The sequence below is a fragment of the Mirounga leonina genome, unplaced genomic scaffold (assembly GCF_011800145.1).
Source record: "Mirounga leonina isolate KUSES-001 unplaced genomic scaffold, KU_Mleo_1.0 Mir_93, whole genome shotgun sequence".
Classification (NCBI taxonomy): Eukaryota; Metazoa; Chordata; class Mammalia; order Carnivora; family Phocidae; genus Mirounga; species Mirounga leonina.
The window spans coordinates 7,497,367-7,522,090 of NW_023270854.1; the positions used below are offsets into that span (position 1 = coordinate 7,497,367).

Here is a 24,724-nt window from a genome sequence, read left to right on the forward strand (position 1 = left end):
TCCAAGGATATAACTGCTTATGTCAAGTATTCAGTTTAATTGTTTGGAAGCCCTCCATTATTAAAATGCTTCCTTAGAAACTCTCTGGTTGAATAACAGCCTAAGAAAGAACTGAAAACTTGTTTAGACCTTTTCTTTCTGAAAAAGTTTTGTTACGCTTGTTAGGGAGCCTCCGTTTTTGAGATGGTAGTTTCTTTGTGTTTATGATTAAGAGGCTTCATTGAGTGACAGTGAGAGACATCTGAAGGGAGAGAGTATGTCCAGGGCTGGGAAGGTGGAAAACGTTAGGGACCATTGAGATGGTAACATTTTGTTATGTGAGTTGCAGTTTGTGGATTGACAATATGGCTTATTTTGGACACATCTTTCTGAGTGCGGTATAAATGTGTCCTACCCACCTTTTACTTTTCTGTTAGAAAGTAAATCCTGCTTGGGTCTTAGCACTCTTTTTTTTTTTTTAAGATTTTATTTATTTATTTGACAGAGAGAGACAGCGAGAGAGGGAGCACAAGCAGGGGGATCGGGAGAGGGAGAAGCAGGCTTCCTGCTGAGCAGAGAGCCCGATGCAGGGCTTGATTCCAGGACCCTGGGATCATGACCTGAGCCCAAGGCAGCCGCTTAACCGACTGAGCCACCCAGGCGCCCCGGGTCTTAGCACTTTTGAAAGAAACAACTGTGCTATATTGGGAATTTAATAATGCTGTTATCTATATTCAACGATTTCATGCTCTTTTCAAAGCATTTGGCAGGAAGAATATTTGCCACTTGGAAGGGTTTATGTAGATACTAGATACTGTTTCTGAGCATTGCCACCTTAACTTGTACAATATGAGATCTGTTAAAAAATAATTGGAATGGGGTAGCTTAAAACTGTTGGTTTCTCAGATTTCTTTTAATCCTGAGTGCTGATATTTGATCTTCAACCTTATGGTCTTCAAGTCATCTTCAAAGAAGTTTAAACATCTAACACCATTTAGGATATTTGAACATGACTAATTAAATATAGTATATGGTTATGTCTATGTCATTTTTAATTTCTACAATTAAAGATCTCCAAATGCCAGTTCCTTTTATGTTAAATTTAAGCTCTGTGTTCTGGTTAGCAGCAGGGTAAAATAGAAAATATAATGGAAGCTCTAAATGTCATTCAATATTAGTTTGTATTTAATGCCCTTCTAATAATAATATATGGTTCTGTGTAAATTATGAAAACAGCTCTGTTGTTTATCTTGTTAGGGAACAAATTTGCAGCTGACCTTGTTTGGTATATTTTAAGTTACTGTAAGATATAACTTTGAGGACTTGTTTTTAAGGGTGAAGCCTTACTCTTAATATTGTGAGTCTTTCAACATTGCCTTTGATCCCTTAAATTTTGCTGTTCCATTAACAGTAAATCAGACTGTGAAGTGTTTGAAGTTTTCTACATTTCCTTGGCTACCTCTGACTACAACGGATAGACATGTTCTCTCCTCTAATGAAAGGTACGGTACCTGATGTGTGTCAGGTATTTTGGTTCATTTATAGCCATTAAATCTGGTTGCTATTACTGCACATTTTCACCAGGAAAAAAGATACTAAGTGGCTGTGAAAGGTAGTAATGGGAATATATGAATGATTTTCAGTTTCAAAAAGCAAGGCAGAAAATTGCTCTTTGCCATTATCTGGCTACACATGAAGGTTTTGTTTTGTTTTTGTGGTTGGAATCTTGTATACTTCTTGGTGGCATGAGTCATCTCTTATTGACCAGATTCTCTGATTGGCCATTGCTTATGCCCTTAGTTAATAAAAATGGAAAAAATTAGGGGCGCCTGGGTGGCTCAGTTGGTTAAGCGACTGCCTTCGGCTCAGGTCATGATCCTGGAGTCCCGGGATTGAGTCCCGCATCGGGCTGCCTGCTCGGCGGGGAGTCTGCTTCTCCCTCTCCCACTCCTCCTGCTTGTGTTCCCTCTCTCGCTCTGTCTTTCTCTGTCAAATAAATAAATAAAATCTTTAAAAAAAAAAAATGGAAAAAATTAAACATAAATGTAGTCTTCTTTAGTGGATAGTATCTTCAGTTGACCATGTAAAGACCCAACTTGCTAGAGTTAGGACTAGATAAACAGCTGGACGCTGTTAAATGCTTTTTGATGCTGGCACTTCAATGGCATCAGTAAACTCTCTTGGAACAACATATTGAAGAGTAGAGTCTGCGTGGGAAAGGGGTAGGGGGGGTTTTGATGTCAGCTCTGAGTCAGGCCTCGGAGGAGATATGATTTCTAGTACACACCTCTGGTTGGTGGGTGGTGGACTGGAGCTGGGGTGAGAGAGGGGCTATGGATTCTTGGGGTGGGACGTAAACAGTTGCTGAATCCCTAGGAGGGCGTATATTGTCTGAGAAGGTGAGGGGTGTCCTCTGTTTGGGATAAGAGGAGAATCCCAGCTTGATTCACTAGACCAGGGAAGAGCAGTAAGGAATTTAATTTCTAGAATTTAACTCGGTATTTGCTATTAAATGTTCTGTCTTCCTAATTCATTTAGCAGATTTCATTGCATTCTGTGCCCTTTGACTTCATTGGTTTCATCTTGTAGCATTGTGATAGTCTTGGCATACGTTGGTGGATACTGTGTACTGCCTGCTCTTGAGGAGGGTCTAGTGGGGGACAGAAAGTCAACATGCAGTTGCCTTAGTACCAAATGTAGGCATATGGAGGAAGGACCTACCCCAAAGTTTTTGATTAGGGAAAAGATCCAGGAAGGCTTCCCAGGGGAAGTGAAATCTCAGCTGAGACCCGAGGACTGTTGATAGAGTCATTATGCCACTAGGTTACTTACAATCCCGTATAGATGAACTCTGTTTAAAAATAAATAATGCTATTTATGTATGTATGTATTTTTTGGTAGCTCTTTAAGAAGTAGTAACCACACTTTAATTTGGAACACCTGTGAACTATTGAAGGATGTAATCATGCAAGATTTTCCTGCTGAAATTTTCCTTCAAAGGCCAAAAATTGTTCAGGTATGTATCCTCTGTGATTGTTTTAGATTTGAAATAGAGAACTTTTTATAGTGAAACAAATTTTGCAAAGTAGGAGTCCTTCAGAAGGAATTTACCATATTTAAAAAAATGAAGTATTTGGTTCCTGAAACCACTTCTGTCTTACTTCTTTGGATAGTGGTAGTTCTTCAGATAGGAGGTAGTCTCATTTGACACATACAGGCCCAGTTTGGCCACCTTGAATTTACCTTTTATGAGTCACCTAAAGAGGAGAATAGACTTTAGAAATTGAGGCTGGGCAGCAGTAACCCTTCTTAACAGTGAGAATAGCATCGCTTTTTGAGTATTTAGGATGTGTAAGGCACAGTGCTAGATGCTGTGGAAATAGGTGGTAGTGAGCAGTTTAGATGGATTCTTTGCAATCTGGTCTATTAGTTTGTATAGTAGAGCTTGGGATCCCAGGTCTGGGATCGTGGCATATCCACAGCCTCAATCACCAATCCCGGGGCTGGAATGGATGCCTCTGAATGGCAGCTATTAATACATACTGTTGCAGTTGTCCAAAGATAGCAGAGGAAAAGCTGTTAGTTGCCAAAAGGTGGCAAAATGATTTAGCTGTTTTGAGATGCCAAAGGCTTGCTGTGATTTTTAAGAAGTACTGTGTAACTTAATGTTCTGAATGGGGAATAATTCATGTGTTCTCTCAGAATAGGTACTCAGCCATCAGATTTTAGATACAACAAACACTGACTAGTCTATTTAAATTTTATTTTCTTGTTTTATCCCGTCTTCTTGCATTATGCTAAGTCATTTTTGCCTATTTCTTGTTTCTTGGTTTTACAAGTATCTTTCAAGTTATTTTATTTCCTTCGGTTATTCATTTGACCTTACTGAAACTCCACATCCACCTTCCCTGGATCATTTTCATTGCTCTTCTTTATTTCAGAGCCTTTTATCTCTGTTGAAACTGGCCTTCGGAGGAGACGGAAAACATCGCCTGGCTTTACAGTCAGTGTCTTGCTTGCAGCAGCTGTGCACATCCTTAAGAAACAGACTTAACTTTCACCGAGATCCGGGTTTTTTCTCTAGTAAACAAGGTATTTATGTTTATTTATTCATTAGTCACTGGTGGTATTTACAGATTCTTCTGAGTATTCCCTGTTACACTTACTGTATAATTTTCACAACATAAACTCCTCATTCCTAAATGTAATTAAATGATTATCTTTGAAAACCAAGTATGTGAATGACAGAACCACTCCTGATCCCGTCCTCTTTTTTTTATTTATTTATTTATTTATTTATTTATTTATTTATTTATTTATTATGTTATGTTACGTTATGTTAATCCCCATACATTACATCATTAGTTTTTGATGTAGTGATCCATGATTCATTGTTTGCGTATAACACCCAGTGCTCCATTCAGTCCATCCTCTTTTTTTTGATAAGAGCCATTTGCAAGATGTCTTTCTTTTCTCTTATGCATACAGTGTTGTTGGAAGCTAGGGACCAGAATTCTGAGTTCAGCTATTCACGTGGGACCATGGGCATTTTATGAAGTTACTTGTATTAATAGATTGTTTGGTTTGAAAAAGAATAATTTGTATTTTTTTAATAAATATATTTTTTTAAACTTTTGGTATATTTTATTTATTTATTTATTTTAAAATAATCTCTGCACCCAACATGGGGCTTGAACTCATGACCCAAGATCAAGAGTTGCATGCTCTACCTACTGAGCCAGCCAGGTGTCCCCGATTTGTATTTTATGAAAACTATTTTTATGCAACTTGTGATGTAGTTATTTATTACATGATAGCAGTGCCAGACTTTTAAGGGAAAAAAGCACCACCTAATGGCCAAATAGAGCACTAGACTGGCTTTGTCAAAACAGTATTTACAACCTAGGAATTCTGTGCACTTACGCATTGAAAGTTGAATATCAAATTACAGTGATTTGTCATCATGCTTCACAGTTAATCCCTATTCTGTTCAGAGTTTCACTGATCCTATACTACTTGAATACTTATGCTGTACATTAACTTTATTACAGATCTCAGAGGGTATAGGGTTCCTCATTAACATTCTTGAGCTAGAGCATTTTGCAAATGACTGAAAACAGAGAGCTGTAGGTACCCCATATTTCATCAGAATAAGAGTTACAATGTTGATAAAAATAGTGTCTTTGAAGATTTATTCATGTATTAAATGTTTATTTATCACCAACCATATGCCAGTTGATGTTCTAGTCTCTAGAGGGTATAACACTGAACAAAGCGGTTAAGGTCCCCACCCTTCTGAGCTTATCTGAGATAAGGTTGGGGAAAGGTAGTAAATGAGTAAATAAGTTTGTTTCAGATCAGAAGTGCTCAAAGGAAATAGGAAGAGTGATGTGACCGAAGGTGACCAGGAAGTACAGCTTACCTGGATAGGATGGGCAGGGAGAGCTTCTCAGAGGAGGTGACCTGAAGGGTGAGAAGGAACCATCCACTTGAAGAGCTGCAGAAACAGTATTCCTGGAGGGTCGGGGGCCTCGGAAATGAGGTGACATGCCTGAGGAACAAAAGCCAGGCTGGCGTGTGAGTGGAGTGCAGTAATCGGGAAATGGGGAGCAGAGAGGGGATGGGATGAGATCAGAGAGGTAGCCAGGGGCCACAGTGTACAGGGATTTATAGATCTTGGGAAGTGTTTCATATTTTCTTTGCAGTGCAGTGAGAAGCTCTTGGAGAACTTTCTTTTTCCCTCTGCAGATGCCTTTATTTTACTTAATTCTTTAAAAAAATTATGGTAAAATATGTATAGCATAAAATCTGCCTTCATAACCATTTAGAAATGTGCAATTTTGTTGGCATTAATTGCTTTCACCCTCTTGTGCAACCATCACCATTATCTGTTCTCAAATGTTTTTCATCAACCTAAATAGAAGATCTGTGACCGTGTAGCCATGCTCTTCATGTCCCCTTCCCTCTGCAGCCCCTGGTAATCTCTCATCTACATTCTGTCTCTAAATTTGTCTGTTCTTGGGACCTCATGCAAGTGGAGTCATACAATATTTGTCCTTTTGTGTCTGGCTCATTTCACTGAGCATCATGTTCTCAAGGTTCATCCATGTTTCAGCTGTGTCAGAACTTCATTCCTCTTTATGGATAAATAATATTCCACTGTATGGATATCCCACATTTGGCATATTCATTTATCTGTTGATGGACACATGAGTTGTTCTCATCTTTTGGCTCTTGTGAATAATGTTTTGGTGAATATCGTATATCTGTTTTAGCCCCTGTTTTCAGTTCTGTTGGGTATATACCTAAGAGTGGAATTGCTGGGTCATGTTATTCTACGTTTAGCTGTCTGAGGAACCATCAAACTGTTTGCCACAGTGGCTGTCCACACTGGCAACCCATGAGGCTTCCAGTTCCTCCACGAGCCGTCAACACTTGTTATTTTCCCTTTTTATTTTATTTAATTTATTTATCTTTAAAAGATTTTATTTATTTATTTGAGAGAGAGCATGCAAGAGAGAGCATGAGCAGGGGGGAGGGGTAGAAGGAGGGAGAGAAGCGGGCTCCCCGTGGGGCTCGATCCCAGGACCCTGAGATCACGACCTGAGCTGAAGGTAGGTGCTTAACTGACCGAGCCACCCAGGTGCCCCTGGAAAAATGTCTTTTAAAGTCCTTTGCCCATTTTTAAATTGGGTGGCTTTTTTTTTTTAAGATTTTATTTACTTATTTTAGAGAGAGGGAGAGCTTGCGGGGGTGGGGGGGGTTGGGGAGGAAGGAGGAGGGGAAGAGAGAGAGTCTCAAACAGAACTCCCTGCTGAGCACGGAGCCTAAGGTGGGACTTGATCTCATGACCCTGAGATCATGACCTGAGCCAAAATCAAGAGTTGGAAGCTCAACCGACTGAGCCACCCAGGTGCTCATGGTTTTTTGGTTTTTTGTTTGTTTGTTTGTTTGTTTGTTTTTAATTTTTTTTTTTAATTTTATTTATTTATTTGAGAGAGAGAGAATGAGAGACAGAGAGCATGAGAGGGAGGAAGGCCAGAGGGAGAAGCAGACTCCCTGCTGAGCAGGGAGCCCGATGCGGGACTCGATCCAGGGACTCCAGGATCATGACCTGAGCCGAAGGCAGCCGCTTAACCAACTGAGCCACCCAGGCGCCCCTGTTTGTTTGTTTCTTGTTGAGTTTTAGGAGTTCTTTATATACCCTGGTTATAAAGTCCTCTTTAGATACATGATCTGCAAATATTTTTTCTCAGTCTGTAGGTTGTCAGTTTCTTGATAATGTCCTTTAACGCACAAAAGTTTTTGATTTCAATGAAGTCCAGTTTATCTTTGTTTTCTTTGGTCCTGCCTTTGGTTTCATGTCTAAGGATGTATTGCCAATCCAAGACATGAAGACTGACCTCTGTATTTTCTGCTAAGAGTTTTATGGTTTTAACTCATATTTAGGTTTACTTTTTGAGTTCATTTTTACATGTAGTTTGAGGTAGGGTTTCTCATAGAATTTTGAGCAGGGGAGTGACCTGTTATTCTGCTTTGGCAGTCCCGAATGTTACAAGTCAATAATGCTGGCTAGAAGGCTGCATATAATCAGGTTAGTTATAAATCTAAATGTGCTAAGTGAGTACTCGCAGAAAAGGTTGACCTTTACTTTTACCCCAATAGAAGTGTTTCCATTATCTTAACTTTGTTAATGTCTTTTGGAAGAATGACATATAAAAACTATATAATCCTTATTTGTCACTATTGAGGGATAATTTCATTCTTTTTTTTCCCTCAGATACAGTTTCCCAAAATTCTTCTTTGTCTTACTGTCATGAAGTTAGAGTTACTCATCATTCCCAGAATCCTTCTCCGGGAAGCAGTAGTCCCCGGCCTTCTGTGGTTGGACGCACAGGCCAGCGACCCAGAGGAGATGGCCAGGATTGGGACGCCGTGTCTTCCAGGTGACCGTTGAAAAGCCTGGTTAACTTGTGTGTGTGTGTTTTAGTTTCGGAGGGAGATTAATATTTTTCTCTGTCGTCTCTTTTGGAACATTACCATAAGTATTGGCCTGATGTTGAACCAGTTGTTTTCATACTTTTTTGACCATGACCTACAGTAAGAAACAATACTACATTCAACTCAATACTCTGTACATAGACATATGCTCTTACGTGTGTGTGTATGTGTGTTTGCGTGTGTGCACACCTGTGTGTGTGTCCCTGCCAAAACAAGATGTTCACAAAACAGTACTTTGATTCCATATGCTACATAGTGAACTATATTTTGTTTTCTATTTCATTAAAAAAAGAATGAAAATTCTGACCTCTTGAATTGTTTTTATCAGCCACAAATGAAATGCGATCTAGTTTAAAAGCATAGCTTTAGATGATAGATACATTTTGATGATATTTTAAACCCACATTTGTAAGTCTAATCATAACATCAGTATTTATTATTAAAGAGAATGATTAGCGACTATAAAACGAAGATTCCGTTAAGATGCACAATTTACGATATTTTACTTATTTGTGTAAGTACAGGTTTTTATATATCAACTTTGCTTAAGGGGATTGGCGTGGTGTTTGTGTGTTACCTCTTCCTTAGGCTACAGGCATCTTACGAACATACTGATTTCTTCTTTGGTGGTGTCTTAATAAATGCTCGGTGAGATGAACACTGGTTTTTGGCTTGGTTTTCACTCGTGCCCCTGCGGCTGCAGGCTCACACTGATTCGGGTTGGCTGCGTGCTTGGTCTTATGCCAAGTGCCGTACATGTGTTATCTCCTTTAGCTGTCCTCCTGACAGTCCTGTAATAGCATCACCATCATCATCACTTCACAGACGAGCCTGCTTTGGAAAGGCAGTGACCTTACCCGCGTTTATACAGTTGGTAAAGAGGAGGGCAGAGGTGTGGACAGTATGGTCTGAGAGCCTGCGCCCCTAATCCTTCTGTGGGAGCTGGTGTTGGGCAGACACAGCTTTCCTCTTTACTCGTAGAAAGCCTTCTGTCTTGTTCTCTAGGCGGTATCTAGAGTGCTGCATGTGCATGCATTTTCACTCCTCACTGAGCACCTTCCTCATGGAGCCCTTTAGAGTTGGAGAGAAGCCCACCTCATTTTCCTATTTTGGGATGTTGAAATTGAAGAAATGACAAAACATATATTTAATTTTTGGAGTTTTCCACGTTCGGTAGCATTAGTGTATCTGTGATTCAGCTTCACTTATGGATAATATTAAAAGTCAGAAATTTGTAAATGTGAGGTTCGGCCCTTTTTTTTTTTTTTTAAGATTTATTTATTTATTTATTTGACAGAGAGAGAGACAGCGAGAGAGGGAACACAAGCAGGGGGAGTGGGAGAGGGAGAAGCAGGCTCCCCGCAGAGCAGGGAGCCCGATGCGGGACTCGATCCCAGGACCCCGGGATCATGACCTGAGCCGAAGGCAGTCACTTAACCGACTGAGCCACCCAGGCGCCCGAGGTTCGGCCCTTTCTATAGCACTTTATCCTCACCCCATCACTTCGGTAAGAATTTCTATGAAGAAAGCCAAGGAAGATGGGATGTTCCACTTTTTGGTATATTTTCAAAATCATGATGTAATGTTGAATGTACTAAATGAAGTAATCCATTTCTCCTCATGTTTTTCTGGCATTTTCTAGCAATCTTCGGTTGCTAACATTGGCTTACTTAGAACATTTGGTGAAAATCACAGAAAATCTAGGAAACTAAACGATTTAGTTTGGCCTCTATAAGTTGATTACAGAAGAACTTTGTTATGAATTGGCTTGCTCTTCTCTAGAAATGAATGGGTTATTAGTGCTAATGTTGATTGCTCTTAGAGGAATTTCAGGAACGTCATTTTAAAAAGCAATATATAAATGCATTTTTGGTTTCATTTACAATTTCGAGTCATCTTTATGAAATTCAATCTTATAAATTTGTCAGGGTTTCTCAAATCTGACCAGGATTGTTGCATGAAGCTATGTAGTTGTGTCTAAAGTGAAGCTTCTAATATGCCAGATAGCAGAGAGGCAGGAAACCTGTTTGTGAGCTGTTTCCACATTCAAGGATTATCCTTTATTTTACAGTGGAAGTAGTAGTCATGCTCCTGTGAACTCTCGGATATCTGTGCATTCGCCTTTGGATGTGGTTCACGTAGATCTGCCAGAGCTAGAGACTGAAGACACTCTGGAACTACAATTCCAGCAGCTCAGTCTTCCCCAGTTCTGTGTCTCTATTCTGGAATCAGCAGTTCCTCTCTTAAGAACAGGTTAGTTTTTGAAGTTGTAGTTCTTTTTATATAATTTGTCTTTGTTTTGTCTGTTTTCAGGGACTTTTATTTTTCTTTTTTTCGCCTATGTTATGACATTTAGAATCTGTATTTACTTATCTTTTGGGATACAAATGCTTCTTGTTCTTTTTTTTGTTGTTTTTTTAAAGATTTTATTTATTTATTTGAAAGAGAGAGAGAGAGTGCGTGCACAAGCAGGGGGAGGGGCAGAGGGAGAAACACACTTACCTGTTGAGCAGGGAGCCCCATGTGAGGGGCTCAATCCCAGGATCCCAGGATCATGACCTGAGCCGAAGGCAGATGCTTGTGCCCCTGGGATACAAATTTTTAAGCACTTAATATAGTCTTTTTATCTCCTAAGTAAATGTGGATGCCATGAGCATTGTTTGGATAGAGTATCAATAAAGAATCTGTCCTATTTGAATGGTTCTTCAAGCGCTGTGTCTTATTTTTGCCTGCTTGGAGGTGGTGGGGCGGGAAGCAGGATGGAGGTTTGTATTTGGGAAGTGCTGAAAATGTTTTTATCCTGAGGAAAACCAAATAACCCTAACTTACCACTGACTGAATAACTCTGCTTCCAGGAGTTAGAAGCACATATGAATTCATGTACTAGTAATGTGAAATAAAGAAAGGCTGAACTTTGGCATCATAAAGTATATATGTTTGTCTGCATGGTACACTGAGAAGAAGAGTTTTAGATTTAATGAATTCTCATTTAACCTTTCTTAATTTGCTGTAAAAAGTCAGAGTGATAACTATAAAGTTATATCTTGGTACATAAAATTTTCTAAATGTTCTCTTGCCCTTTTATGATAAATTATTGCATAATTTGTAATTGTTCAATATCATAAGGGATTTCTAAGAGGACTTGCTCCAGCCATTCTAATGGAACAGTTAATCTAGACCTTTATGATCTGGTAGTTTGCTTTACTTTCATTCATTGGAAATTGACCTTTGGTATGTGGGACAGGGAAGTCTTGATTGAATGTTCACCTTACAGGTGGTAGAGTTCCTTTGTTATTCTGTCTCTGTGGAGAAAAGAGATTGCTTTGGTGGGTGTGACAGAACAGTTTCTTTTGGAATTTTTTTTTAAAGATTTATTTACTTATTTGAGAGAGAGAGAGAGCGTGCGCATATGAGCAGGGGGCAGTTCAGGGGCGGGGGTTGGGGAGAGAGAGAGAATCCTCAAGCAGACTCCCTGATGAGCAGGGAGCCCGATGTGGGGCTCAACCCCTGACATCATGACCCGAGCCAAAATCAAGAGTCAGATACTCAACTGACTGAGCCACCCAGGTGCCCCTCATTTGGAATTTTTATAGACTTTTAAGTTAATAGAGGCTTGAGAACCTGTTTCAGGTGGATTTTCTTGAAGTTTCTTCAGCAAACGCCATCATGCACATTTATTACTTTAGTTGGTCCAGTGGAAGCTCAGATTCCCAGGCCGCTCAGGTGTGGTGTAATACTTCTGACAAGGATTAAGCCTTCTAGCACTAAATGGGAGATTCACAGAATGCATTTTCTAAACCTAACCTGGTGCTTTGTCACATATTATATGTAACACAGACGGTCTCTGAATTAGAAAAATCTTAATCAACCTCACAGCGTTTTTAGTTAGATTTCGCTACTTTCTTTTTGAATATCTTTCTCACTTATGAGCACATTGGATTTGTTGTGGTTAAATAGTATTGTGATTGGAACAGAGATGTTAATGGTGGTTATAGATTGTGACTTCCCTGTTCATCTCTTTCAGTGATTCTAAAGACATCAAAAAAATAAAAAGAGAAATAGGAGTTTGGGGGCATGACTGACTAGAGGATTGAGCAGTATGATATCTAGCTGTTCATTTGAAAGTTAACGTTTTTTCTTATCTCCTGTTTATATTCCTAGGTAGTAGACAAATGATAATAAGAGTTCTGGAATTGCTTGCAGAGGATATGATACTTATTGGTGAAGCAATTTCAGAAGATATCTGGGATGACAGCAGTCTTTTTGCTATAGATATGGTGAGAATCAGTGTTTTCCTTGGGATATGGTAAATAGTATTTTATTTTATTTTGATCCTTTTAAGCTGGTTTCATTGTCTCATTAGTCTTTGAAAGCTTTATTTCCAGCCACTATGTCCCAGGCTTATTTTGTGCATTCTGGAACAGGCCATTTCTCTAGAAATTCTGGTTACTTTAATTAATTAACTAATTAATTAATTAATTTTTGATTCTGGTTACTTGTAATGGGGGATATATATTGAACTAAAATCAGGCCAAAGGGGTCCTTTATAGCTACTGTCATATTTTTTTTCTTTTAGTAATTGAACTAGGAAATACGTATTTTAAAAAAAGAGTTCAGATTGCTGTATTTCTGATTTTAAACTTGTATTTCCTTGCTCATATTTTGTACTGTTGCTCATAGAAACTCTTGTTTTTTAGCAATATCAACATAATTGCTCATTAGCTTTAACCTTCAGTAATTTCATACTAAGTAATTTCAGAATAGTAGTGTTTGTATCACTGTGATCAATAACCGATAAAGTTCAAGATTTCTTGGCAGTTCTTTTTTTTTTTTTTTTAAAGATTTTATTTATTTATTTGAGACAGAGAGAATGAGAGACAGAGCATGAGAGGGAGGAGGGTCAGAGGGAGAAGCAGACTCCCTGCCGAGCAGGGAGCCCGATGCGGGACTCGATCCCGGGACTCCAGGATCATGACCTGAGCCGAAGGCAGTCGCTTAACCAACTGAGCCACCCAGGCGCCCAATATTTCATTTATTTATTTGACAGAGAGAGACACAGTGAGAGAGGGAACACAAGCAGGGGGAGTGGGAGAGGGAGAAGCAGGCTTCCCGCCGAGCAGAGAGCCCGATGCGGGGCTCGATCCCAGGACCCTGGGATCATGACCTGAGCCGAAGGCAGTCGCTTAACCAACTGAGCCACCCAGGCGCCCTTGGCATTTCTTTTTGACTTAGACTAAATCTCACTAAAAATACGTAGTCAAGGGGCACCTGGGTGGCTCAGTCAGTTGAGTATCCGACTCTTGATTTTGGCTCAGGTGATGTCAGAGTTAGGAGCTTGAGCCCCACGTTGGGCTCTGTGCTGAGCATAGAGTCCAGATTCTCTCTCTCCCTCTGCCCCTCCCCCCACTCAAGCTCTCTCTTGCATGTACTTTCTCTCTCTCTCTAAAATAAATAAATAAAAATCTTAAAAGAAAAAAGAATATACAGTCAAAAAACTGTGCCTCAAAGTCACTTGAAAGAATTCTTTTCTCTGTTAACAGTTTATTATACAGTTATATTTGTTTTTACTTTTGGGAATTATTTTCTCCTCGTAAACATGTAATTCAGAGATGTTCCCCTGTCATCCTGTTCTCTGGTTTATTTTTTCCATTTTTATTTTAGTTTTTGCAAACATAAGCGGGTAAGCATGTAGATTCTCATTGCTCTTCCCACATCTTACATAAGAGGTAGTATGTCACATGTGGTTTTACACCTTGTTTTTATAACTTAAAAATATATCCCCGGGGCACCTGGGTGGCTCAGTTGGTTAAGCAACTGCCTTCGGCTCAGGTCATGATCCTGGAGTCCCAGGATGGAGTCCCGCATTGGGCTCCCTGCTCAGCAGGGAGTCTGCTTCTCCCTCTGACCCTCCACCCTCTCATGCTCTCTCTATCTCATTCTCTCTCTCAAATAAATAAATAAAATCTTTAAAAAAAATATATATATATATCCCATGTGCACGGAATAATAGGTATGGAGAATTTTTCATGTCCATATGTGGAGGTGTTCATCCTTCTGTTTTATAGGCTACGAGTATCTCAGTGTGTGTTTATTCGCCAGTCTCCTATTGTTGGACTCAATTGCTAATATGAATTATGTGATATGAATAACGTGCATATGTCATTTCATACATGTACAAGTGTGTCTCTAGGGTAGATTTCTTTAAGTAGCATTGCTGTATCAAACAGGTTGTCAGAGGGAGGGTGGATGTGGGGACTGGCAAAATGGATGAAGGGGAGTGAGAGGTACAGGCTTCTAGTTAAGGAATGTCTAAGTCATGGGGATGAAAGGTACAGCCGTACGGCATAGGGAATATAATCAATGATATTGTAATAACATCATATGGTGACAGATGGGAGCTACACTTGTGAGCATAGCATAAAGTTTTTGTGGAATCACTGTACTGTACACCTGAAACTAAATGTAACATTGTCTGTCAACTATCCTTAAATTGAAAAAGTAAATGTATTTTAAATCATAGATGTTGTTGCATTCTCCTTTATGGCTATGCCATTTCATTCACTCCCCAGCAGTTTATTAGAATGTGTTTTCTCCTACACACTCAGCAGTAGGGTTTATAGTCAAACCTCACATTTTTGCCATTCTGATAAGTGAGATATGATATGTCAGTGTAGTATTAATTTGTTTTTCTGTATGAGTAAAGTTGAGCATCTTTTTGTAACTTTAAGGGTCATTTTTATTTCTTTTTCTATAAACAGTCCAGGCATTTATCCATTTATCATCCATTTATCTCTTGGGTCATTGGTCTTTTATTCTTTTAACTGATTTCTACAAGCTTTTATATATTAAGGACTTTGACTTTCCAAGACAAGTTGCAGTGTTATTCCCTCAGGTTTTTCTTTCTTCCTAATGACGCTTTTGACTATGCAAAATCTTTTATTCATTTGTTTGTTTTTTTAAAAAGATTTATTTATTTGAGAGAGAGAGGGAGAGAGCGTGAGCACAGATGGGATGGGCAGAGGGAAAGGGAGAGAGAATCTTCAGCAGAATCCCCACTGAGCGAGGATCCCAATGCGGGGCTCCATCCCATGACCCTGAGATCATGACCTGAGCCGAAATCAAGAGTTGGATGGACGCTAACCGACTGAGCCACAGGAACCCCTTCATTTGTTTATTTTTATATAGCTGGCTTTATCAGTTTCTTTTTAAAAAATTGGTTCTGGATTTTGAATCATAGAAGGACTTTCTTCACACCTTGGGAATAACATGCTCTGTCTTTCCATTTCTTGAAATCTACATCTTTGTCTTTTAAGAGTCTTTTTCTCATATAGATTTTGTACATTTCTTATTGTTTATTCATATATATGTGTGTGTATATATATTTGTGTGGGTGTTTAACAGCTTTATTGAGGTATCATTGACATATAATAAGTTGCACATGTTTTAAAAAGTTTTTTGATACATTTTGACATATGAATATGCATGATATAGTTTGCATTTTCTAGAATTTGGTATCTATGAACTCATATGCTTTTTTGTCTGCTTTCAGTAGGATTACTCTGAGATATTGCCATGTTGATATGTGTATCAGTAGTTCATTTTACTACTAGATGCCGTGTTCTTTGCTATTTGTATTTCAGTAGGGAAGATAATTTTGGAGAGTATGGCTTTATTTATTTTTTTGAAGGAAGTGTTTTGATAAGTAGTATTTCACATGCGTGATCAACTTGTGTACAGGAACCTCAGGAATGTTAGATTACAACCTATTATTTTCTTAAATGTGTAAACTAGCAGTATGTCTCCATGTAATTAGAAATCATATCCTTTTTTACATCTCAATATATCATAAATCATTTGTCATTTTATATCTCCATCTTAAAATTATGTGATTTCTTTGAAGAACTGATATTCTGTCTTTTTTATTAATGTAAACTGGTAACTTATGTCTTTCTTTTTTTGTTTATGCTTGCCTTGTCAGAGAAGCAAAAGCAAAATTTATTAGTCACAAAAATATATATTGATTCCCATAGTTGCCAGTTTTTCTTCCCTTTATGTTATTTTGACCTAGGTCTGTCTTTGTTTTATTAAACTTTGTTATGGACTGCCTGATCCTTGTGAATAGAGGTTAGAACCTAAAAAACAAAATGCTGATGTTTACATAATACCAATACCTGTGTGTGGAAAACCCAAACCTTAAGACACACACACACCTCTTCAAAAGAAAAACACATTATTTTACAATACGGATAATATATTGTTTCAAGTCCTTCAATTTCTTTATCCATAAAATAGGGACAATAGTTCTTAATCTTAGTTTTTCTTTAGTCCTTAAGGTTATACTATTTGGTAGTACTTTTTAGAAGATTTTCACATATTGAAGGTTTTCAACAAGTGATTTTTTTCTTAGAAGTGTGAAGAATGTTTTATCGGTTCCTTCTTAAATTAACTTAAGTTTTCTTGGCCAGAACATTTATCTGTAAAAGTTAGTCATTCACTTTTAACTTTTGGCTGCTGATCTTTTATGATTCAATGAATTATTTTTACTTTAAAGGTTAAATCTGTTGTAGAAGTGCCAATTGGTATGATAGAAATGTTAAATACAACAGTACTGCTTAAAATTATATTTGATTTACTTTTACTTGTTTAAAAGAATGAATGCCTCCTATATTAATGGAAGCAAACAATAGAATTTCTTAATATCCCTACTTTTATCAAGCTTAAAAGGGAAGATAGAAGCAGTATTTTTGTTGAGTCATTTAAGGAAAATAATGTGTTGCTACCAATTCAGAAAGTAGATACCTGAGGATATGTAATCAAATCTCCAGACTTCTCCCAATAGTGATAATAACAGTCATGTCTGGAGCTCCATAGTTCAGTTTGCGTAAGCATAGTCAAAAGCACCCCCCATCTCCATTGAATGTTTTTATTTCCCTTGAAGTAAATAAAAGGAAAAAAATATTTTTAATGAACTTATGTTTTGTTAAGATAAAAAATTTGCTAAGCACTTATATAAAGTATGTCATCCCTTCTTTGCTTCCCTTTGAAATCAAGTCTGTTTTATCTTCATTCACATGGTAAGTTAGGTTCAAGGAGTGAGGATCTTTACTTCATGCCAGAAAACCCCAGGCCCCTGGGGGCTGTCTGCCGTTCATGTTTTGCCCTTCTCCTCTCTGTCGCTCCTGTCATTGCAGTGTCATGAAAAACAGTCTTTTCTCCTCCTTTATGACTCGTTGCTTCCACCTTCCCATCTGACCTGCTGTGTGAGTGGGTAACTTAGCTATTCAGGCATGTTGAAGAATTGCTGGTTGGAGTTCAAGTGGGGCTGAGAGCATTGTGAACGGATCTAGAGAGAAGGGCTTTGTACCCAGTAAGGGCTCAGTAAGGGTAAGTGAAGCCGACTGTGAATTTATAATTGGGTGAGTGGAATCTCTAATTAGCAGAGGCCTCCCCTGCTGCTGCCACCAGTCCAGAAACAGTTATTTTAGTTCACCAAACATTTCTTGATTGCCCATTATATGCTAGGCACTGGGGGTGCAAGATGAATAAGAGGCAGTTCTTTTCACTCTTGTGGAGGATAGATATGTCTGCTGTGACACCAGTAAAACAGAGGCGAGCACAGGAATAATAGTTTAAAAAGATAGTCTAAGGATAGCACTTCTCTGTTGTAGTCCCTGTTTAAGCACTCTGTGTTTATGAAGTTACTTAATCATCACGACCCTGTAAGGCAGATAACACATGTTACAGATGAAATGGAGGCTCCGTTTCTTTTTCAAGGTCACTTAAGAGTCTAGGTTTTCAATCATGTTTTATTGCCAAGGATGCCTTGACAGCCCTCCCATCTTAGAATCCCAGGGTGGGGTTAGGGAGGAACTTTTTGTAAATCATGACTGAGCTGGGTCTTAAATTGTAAGTATGATGTGGCTAAGCAGTAAAGGTAGGGTTTTTATCTGGCAGAGGGGAAGGGAATGACAGGGAGGAATGCATAGTGCTGACTGGTGGTGAAGGGGGGGCTGGTGGGGGCATGCAAGCAATACAGCACAGAACTCGAGGTGGAGGATGTGGGAGAGACCCTGGTGGGCCGTAGGGTGTGCTCCCTGGTGCTGAGTAGCGTGGTCTCCATTCGGAAGGCAGGATGGGCTTGGTCTTCCACAGGAGAATGCCTGGGGAGGTTTGCATAGGCTGCAGCGGAAGGCAAGTATGGAGTATGAGGCTGGAAGCATGGGGGGTGGGGGCAGAGCCCAATCCAGTTGCACATTTCAGAGGCTTCACAGTATCTACTACCTATTTTGTAATGTGCAGATAGTGGAGAAATTGTGTTTGTACTGTAAATTCTGTTTTATTGAGAATATTTGGAGTATTTTGCTAATCTGATTTAATTCTGTACCTTCTTTTGTAAAAGCTATAAATATCCTCTGAAAACTGGCCTTCCTCAGCCTCTCCATCAACTACTTCACAGCATTTTGAACATTTCTAGCCCAGCGAATTAAAACTGGACCAGTTTCTGTTGTTTTTCAATCCTTTCTTTTCTTAAAACATTAAAACAAATCTTTTTTTTTTGCTTAGAAAAAATGCTGGAAATGGTGAAAATTGCAAGCCTGAATCTACATAGTACTTCCTTTTTATACTATTTGAGAAGCACTCAACATATTATTGGAATTAATAAGGTTATTTGAAACAGTTTCACAAATAGAGTTTTAGAAAAGCTCTATAATACTGAGATTTTAAATTAATGTTCATTAAATTGTGTCAGAGTTAATGTTGAATAACAGATATGTTGTTTGTAGGTGTATAAAAGTATTATTTTAATGGAGAGGTGCTGTGTGGAAAAATTGCATGTCAAAATAGTAAGATTGTCTCTCTGTTTCTAGTTTGTTTTCTTTAGACTGGTAGTCATTAATATAATGGCTTCTGGTTTAAATTTTATTAATTTTTAGTTTTATTTTCTTTGGATTAGAGAAGATACCTTTAAATAAAGATACTTTTAAATACCTTTAAATTAGAGAAGATACCTTCATTTAAAAATGAAGTTTTCTTTTTGGTTAAGTAAATGGTTAGTTTTTGTCAGTGTTTCTTGGACACTTTGAGGAGTTGTATTCTTTGAAATGTTCAAAGTTTATATTACCTTATTTATGAATTAAGTTAAAAATGACTGGGTTAAAACCTGTATGACCATCTTTGTTTCAATAACAGGTTTTGCTTGAAAGTGTATGTTATTCAGACCATACAGACTCAATTCATATTGGGTCTTTACTCTTTTTTAAATTTTTTTGTAAAGATTTTATTTATTTGACAGAGAGAGAGACAGTGAGAGAGGAAACACAAGCAGGGGCAGTGGGAGAGGTAGAAGCAGGCCTCCCACTGAGCAGGGAGCCCGACGCGGGGCTCGATCCCAGGATCCTGGGATCATGACCTGAGCTGAACGCAGATGCTTAACAAGTGGGCCACCCAGGCGCCCCTGGGTCTTTACTCTTTTTTTTTTTTTTAAGATTTTATTTATTTATTTGACAGAGAGAGAGACAGCGAGAGAGGGAACACAAGCAGGGAGAGTGGGAGAGGGAGAAGCAGGCTTCCCGCAGAGCAGGGAGCCCGATGCGGGGCTCGATCCCAGGACCCTGGGATCATGACCTGAGCCGAAGGCAGACGCTTAATGACTGAGCCACCCAGGCGCCCCCTGGGTCTTTACTCTTAATTATGCATTTCAGCAAGAGAAAATGACCCCCTTTATCCAATTTTTTTTGCCCTGAATTATTCATTATTCATATTTCATAGATTTTTTATTCATATTTCACTACACATTTAATTTTTAACCTTTTATGCACAAAGATAAAGGTATCTTTTTTATGTGTGTCAATCCATATTAATTTTGTTTTTTACTTTAACATGAAAGCATATTTGACTTATAGGAAAATTTAAACTTTTTGTAGCACATTTATGCTTGGTCTTCTCTCAAAATTTTTTGCTATTTCTTTTGTTTCCTTTTTATTTTATTTTTTTACTGCATAGAATATTTTGTCTTCTTTTTTACTTTGCTAATGATTTGGAAAGTATCATAGTTTTAATTTTGTGTTTGTTTTAAAACTCAACACTATCAAATGATCCATGTAAATAGCAAGTGTTTTCTCATCTATGTAATTTGTGTGTGTGTGGTAAAATATACATAACAAAATTGACCATTTTGACCTTTTTTAAAAAAATTATATTTTATTATGTTATGTTAATCACCATACATTACATCATTAGTATTTGATGTAGTGTTCCATGATTCACTGTTTGCGTTTAACCAATTTATTATTATTTTTTAAAGATTTTATTTATTTATTTGAGAGAGAGACAATGAGAGACAGAGAGCGTGAGAGGGAGGAGGGTCAGAGGGAGAAGCAGACTCCCTGCCGAGCAGGGAGCCCGATGCGGGGCTCGATCCCAGGACCCTGGGATCATGACCTGAGCTGAAGGCAGTCGCTTAACCAACTGAGCCACCCAGGCGCCCCACTGTTTGTGTTTAACACCCAGTCCTCCATGCAATACGTGGCCTCCTTAATGCCCATCACCAGGCTAACCCATCCCCCCACCCCCCTCCCTCCTAGAAACCTCAGTTTGTTTCTCAGAGTCCATAGTCTCTCATGGTTCTTCTCCCCCTCCAATTCCGCCCCCTTCATTTTTCCCTTCCTACTTTTTTTTTTTAAATTTTTTTTAACATATAATGTATTATTTGTTTCAGAGGTATAGGTCTGTGATTCATCAGTCTTAAACAATTCATAGCGCTCACCATAGCACATACCCTCCCCAGTGTCCCATCACCCAGCCACCCCATTCCTCCCACCCCCCTCCACTCCAGCAACTCTCAGTTTGTTTCCTGAGATTAAGAGTCTCTTATGGTTTGTCTCCCTCTCTAGTTTCATCTTGTTTCATTTTTTCTTCCCTTCCCTTATGATCCTCTGTCTTGTTTCTCAAATTCCTCATATCAGTGAGATCATATGATACTTGTCTTTCTCTGATTGACTTATTTCGCTCAGCATAATACCCTCTAGTTCCATCCACGTCGTTGCAAATGGCAAGATTTCGGTTTTTTTGATGGCTGTATAATATTCCATTGTGTATATATATATATATATATATATATACACCACATCTTCTTTATCCATTCATCTGTTGATGGACATCTTGGCTCTTTCCATAGTTTGGCTATTGTGGACATTGCTGCTATAAACATTGGGGTGCATGTACCCCCTTCGGATCACTACATATGTATCTTTGGGGTAAATACCCAGTTGTGCAATTGCTGGGTCATAGGGTAGCTCCATTTTGACCCTTTGTGAGTATATAATTTAGTGTCATTAAGTACATTCACATTGTTGTACAATCACACTGTTTATCTCCAAAACTTTTCCATCATCTCAAACTGAAGTCTGTACCCTAAATAGTAACTCTCCTTTCCCCTTTTCCCTAGCCCCTGGCAGCTATTATCCTACATTTTTCTTTATGAATTTACTGTTGTAGGTACCTCATGTAAGTGCAATGAATCGTACAATATCAGTCTTTCTGATTCTGGCTTATTTTACTTAGCATGTTTTCAAGGCTCATACATATTATGTCATGTGTCAGAATTTCATTGCTTTTTAAAGCTGAATGATGTTTCACTGTACATATATATGATGTACCACATTTTGTTTATCTGTTCATCTATTGATAGACACGATTCCACCTTTTGGCTGTTGTGAATACTGTTTCTGTGAACAATGATGTACAAGTACGTGTCTGAGTCGCCGCTTTCAATTCTCATAGGTATATTACCCAAAAGTGAATCTGCTGGATCATACAGTATTTTTATGTTTAATTTTTTGAGGAACTGCCATACTGTTTCCAAACTGACTTGACCATTTTACATATTCACCAGCAACTCACAAAGGTTCTAGTTTCTCTGCATCTTTGCTAAAACGTGTTATTTTCCATTATTTTTGATAATAGCCATCATAATGGATGTGAAGCCATATCTCATTGTGACTTTGATCCTGTATATAATTTTTTTGGGGCCTCATACCTTTTAATTTTGCTTCCAATATATTTATCCTTGAACAAAAAAATGTGGCATACATTTTTATCCTTAGTTTACAGGTTATTTACTATTTTTATTTTCCTATATTCTCAATGGAAAGGTGAGAGTAAGATCTCCAGTGCTTGTTTGTTCTACTGTTTTACTGATGCTATCCTTTTACCAGCTCGTTTATGGGCCATGTCAGCATGTGTAAGATGTATTTTGGTCTATATTGTTATGATTTGCAAGTTAGCCGACTATGTTGTAGCTTTCTCTTTGTATTTTATGTATGCCTTTCAACTTAAAGGATATAACTTCTAGTTAAGTACTAAGTTATCTATAAATTTATGATGGCAGAACATTTGCCTTAAAATAACCTTATTACGTGGAGAGTTTATACAATTTTATATTTAATTGTTTTTTTAATGATCTGACTTTCCCTGTTTCATTTCTTTAGTAACTTTAGGATCAGTTTGAGGGCAGGGATGTCTCTTGTGCTAATGCATTTTCCCCCATTATACCTGCCACTGTGTTAAGCATATACTAAGCCTAATAAATACTTCATGAGAGATTTGCATGCTGATTTTTGAAGTTAGAATAATTAAGCACTAGAAACTAGGAGGAGTTTGTTTCGTTAAGCTTTTGTATTTTGTTTATTTTTATTCATTATCAGAAGTATTGTTTGAAGAAACTTTAGGTGTGCTTATTTTTCATTTGTACTGCTTTAAATTACTTCAGCAGGTATGGGTTATTTTTTTTTTTTAAAAGATTTATTTATTTATTTATCAATCAATCAGTGAGATTGAGGGAGTGAGAGAGAGAGGCAGGCAGAGGGAGAAGCGGACTCTCCACTGAGCAGGGAGCCCGATGCGGGACTCAGTCCCAGGACCCTGGGATCATGACCTGAGCCGTAGACAGACGCTTAACCGACTGAGCCACCCAGGCGCCCGGGATAGGTCATTGTTACAGGGAGGAACAGATTTTTGTTTTGGTTTTTGTTCTTCAGTCATAGTATCTTAAATTATTCTCCGTGAAATTTTACATCCTGGCTCCCTGAAATTTATTGTTTTCCTGTTTCGTGTTTAAATGTCTGCAGAAAGAGAAACTCCTCGTGGTGTTGGGGTCCCTGGGAGATACCATGTGCTACCATAAAAGCGGAGTGAGCGTGGACCAACCCCAGGTCATGCTTGTGCACCACCGGATGGCCTTTGTCAGCATCTCACTGTTTGCAGTCCGAGTACTGCAGTTGCTTCTCCCTGTTGAGAAGGTAAGGCAGGTAATGTTGCTTGTAGTGTATGGAATATTACAAGTAAGTGCTCTGTCATGTATTTCTTCTGGTCACTTCATGGCGTACAAAGATTATATTGGAAATGTAGTCATTGAGAAAGACTAACATTTCTGAACAGTTTTGACAAATCATTTAATAGAAAAAAACCAGTAATTCTAAAAAAGTTTTTTCTAGGTAACAGAATTGTAGTGTAACATGTTTAGAAAGTACACAGTTCGCTGCATTTTTACAAAGTGAATATATCTGTGTTTAAAAAGTGACCACCACCCCAGAACATGAAATAGACTATTACCAGCATTTCAAAGTCCCTTCCCATCCATTACCTCTCCTTCCTCCGTCCAAGCTGAACTCCTCCTTTCTGACTTCTGTCAATATAGATCAGTTTGTCTGTTTTTCGACATTACATAAATGGAATTATAAGGTATGTACTTGCTCAAGATCTTTTTTGAGGTTCATCACTGTTGTTGCTTATAGCAGTTGTTTGTTTTTATTGAAAAATACAATTCCATTTTATAACTGTATATTAAAGATGATTTTAGTAGGTGTACCTATTTCTTTTAAATCATCTCTGAATTTGAATGTTAGTGGTAAAATATCTCAAGTGATTCACACACATGTGTTTTATAGTGTACTTACTGCAAAAAGAAAGTTGTGGCATGTTTTGATGAAGGTATGGGAGAAATTACTGCAACTAAAGAACTAGTTCCTGTGCCTTTTGTTGTCCTTTGTTATAGACATTTGCCCTTTTGTGGAATTCTGCAGAGCGTATAGTCTAAACTCCATTTTTTCATAACACTTATATATGCAGTATACTATCAGGTCACCTGGGAAAGCAAGAATAAAACATTAAATTTTTATTAAAGATTTATTTATTTGAAAGAGAGAGAGAGCGTGTGCACAAGTAGGAGGAGCAGAGGGAGAAGGAGAGAAAGAATCTTAAGCAGACTCTGTGCTGAGCACAGAGCCTGACAGAGGGCTCGATCTCACCACCTGAGATTACGACCTGAGCCGAAACCAAGAGTCAGATGCTTAACCGACTGTGCCACCCAGGCACCCCAAAATATTAAATATTAAATTTAGTATTTTGCTTTAGGGAAAACAGCATCACTTTTGTTAATTTTAACTTTTAACTTCATTCATTAGTTACTATGAAGAAGTGACTAATCTGAAGAAATTCTCCGTGTTGAGGAAATTTTCCAATGTTAGAAGTATTATAAATTGAAGAATTCCAGTCATATAAGATTGTAATTGCATTTAAAATATGGAAGTCTCACTTTACATGATATTATATACTGAAAAATTAGTAGTGCTATATTAACTTGTTATTAAGTATTGCAAATGATCAATCTATCTATAGGTTGTACTATTGATGGAAAACTTATCAATTATATCATATAGTTTTATTTATTGCTTATTACAGATTT

The 24,724-nt window shown here is 38.1% G+C and overlaps 1 protein-coding gene across 4 annotated transcripts in view; it reads left to right on the top strand.

The window, feature by feature from the left end:
• The window catches only part of RTTN (rotatin), a 152,266-nt gene that overhangs the window by 3,912 nt on the left and 123,630 nt on the right, over positions 1 to 24,724 (top strand). Inside the window, exons 5-12 of one of the 4 annotated variants that reach the window (XM_034996118.1) lie at positions 1,391 to 1,481; positions 2,881 to 2,995; positions 3,921 to 4,071; positions 7,760 to 7,925; positions 10,052 to 10,233; positions 12,142 to 12,257; positions 21,671 to 21,727; positions 23,109 to 23,279. In XM_034996118.1, coding sequence (XP_034852009.1) covers positions 1,391 to 1,481; positions 2,881 to 2,995; positions 3,921 to 4,071; positions 7,760 to 7,925; positions 10,052 to 10,233; positions 12,142 to 12,257; positions 21,671 to 21,727; positions 23,109 to 23,279 — 1,049 coding nt within the window. Of the gene's footprint in view, positions 1 to 1,390; positions 1,482 to 2,880; positions 2,996 to 3,920; positions 4,072 to 7,759; positions 7,926 to 10,051; positions 10,234 to 12,141; positions 12,258 to 21,232; positions 21,763 to 23,108; positions 23,280 to 24,724 lie in introns of those variants that run through there. The other 3 variants (XM_034996119.1, XM_034996121.1, XM_034996120.1) reach the window with 3 other exon arrangements.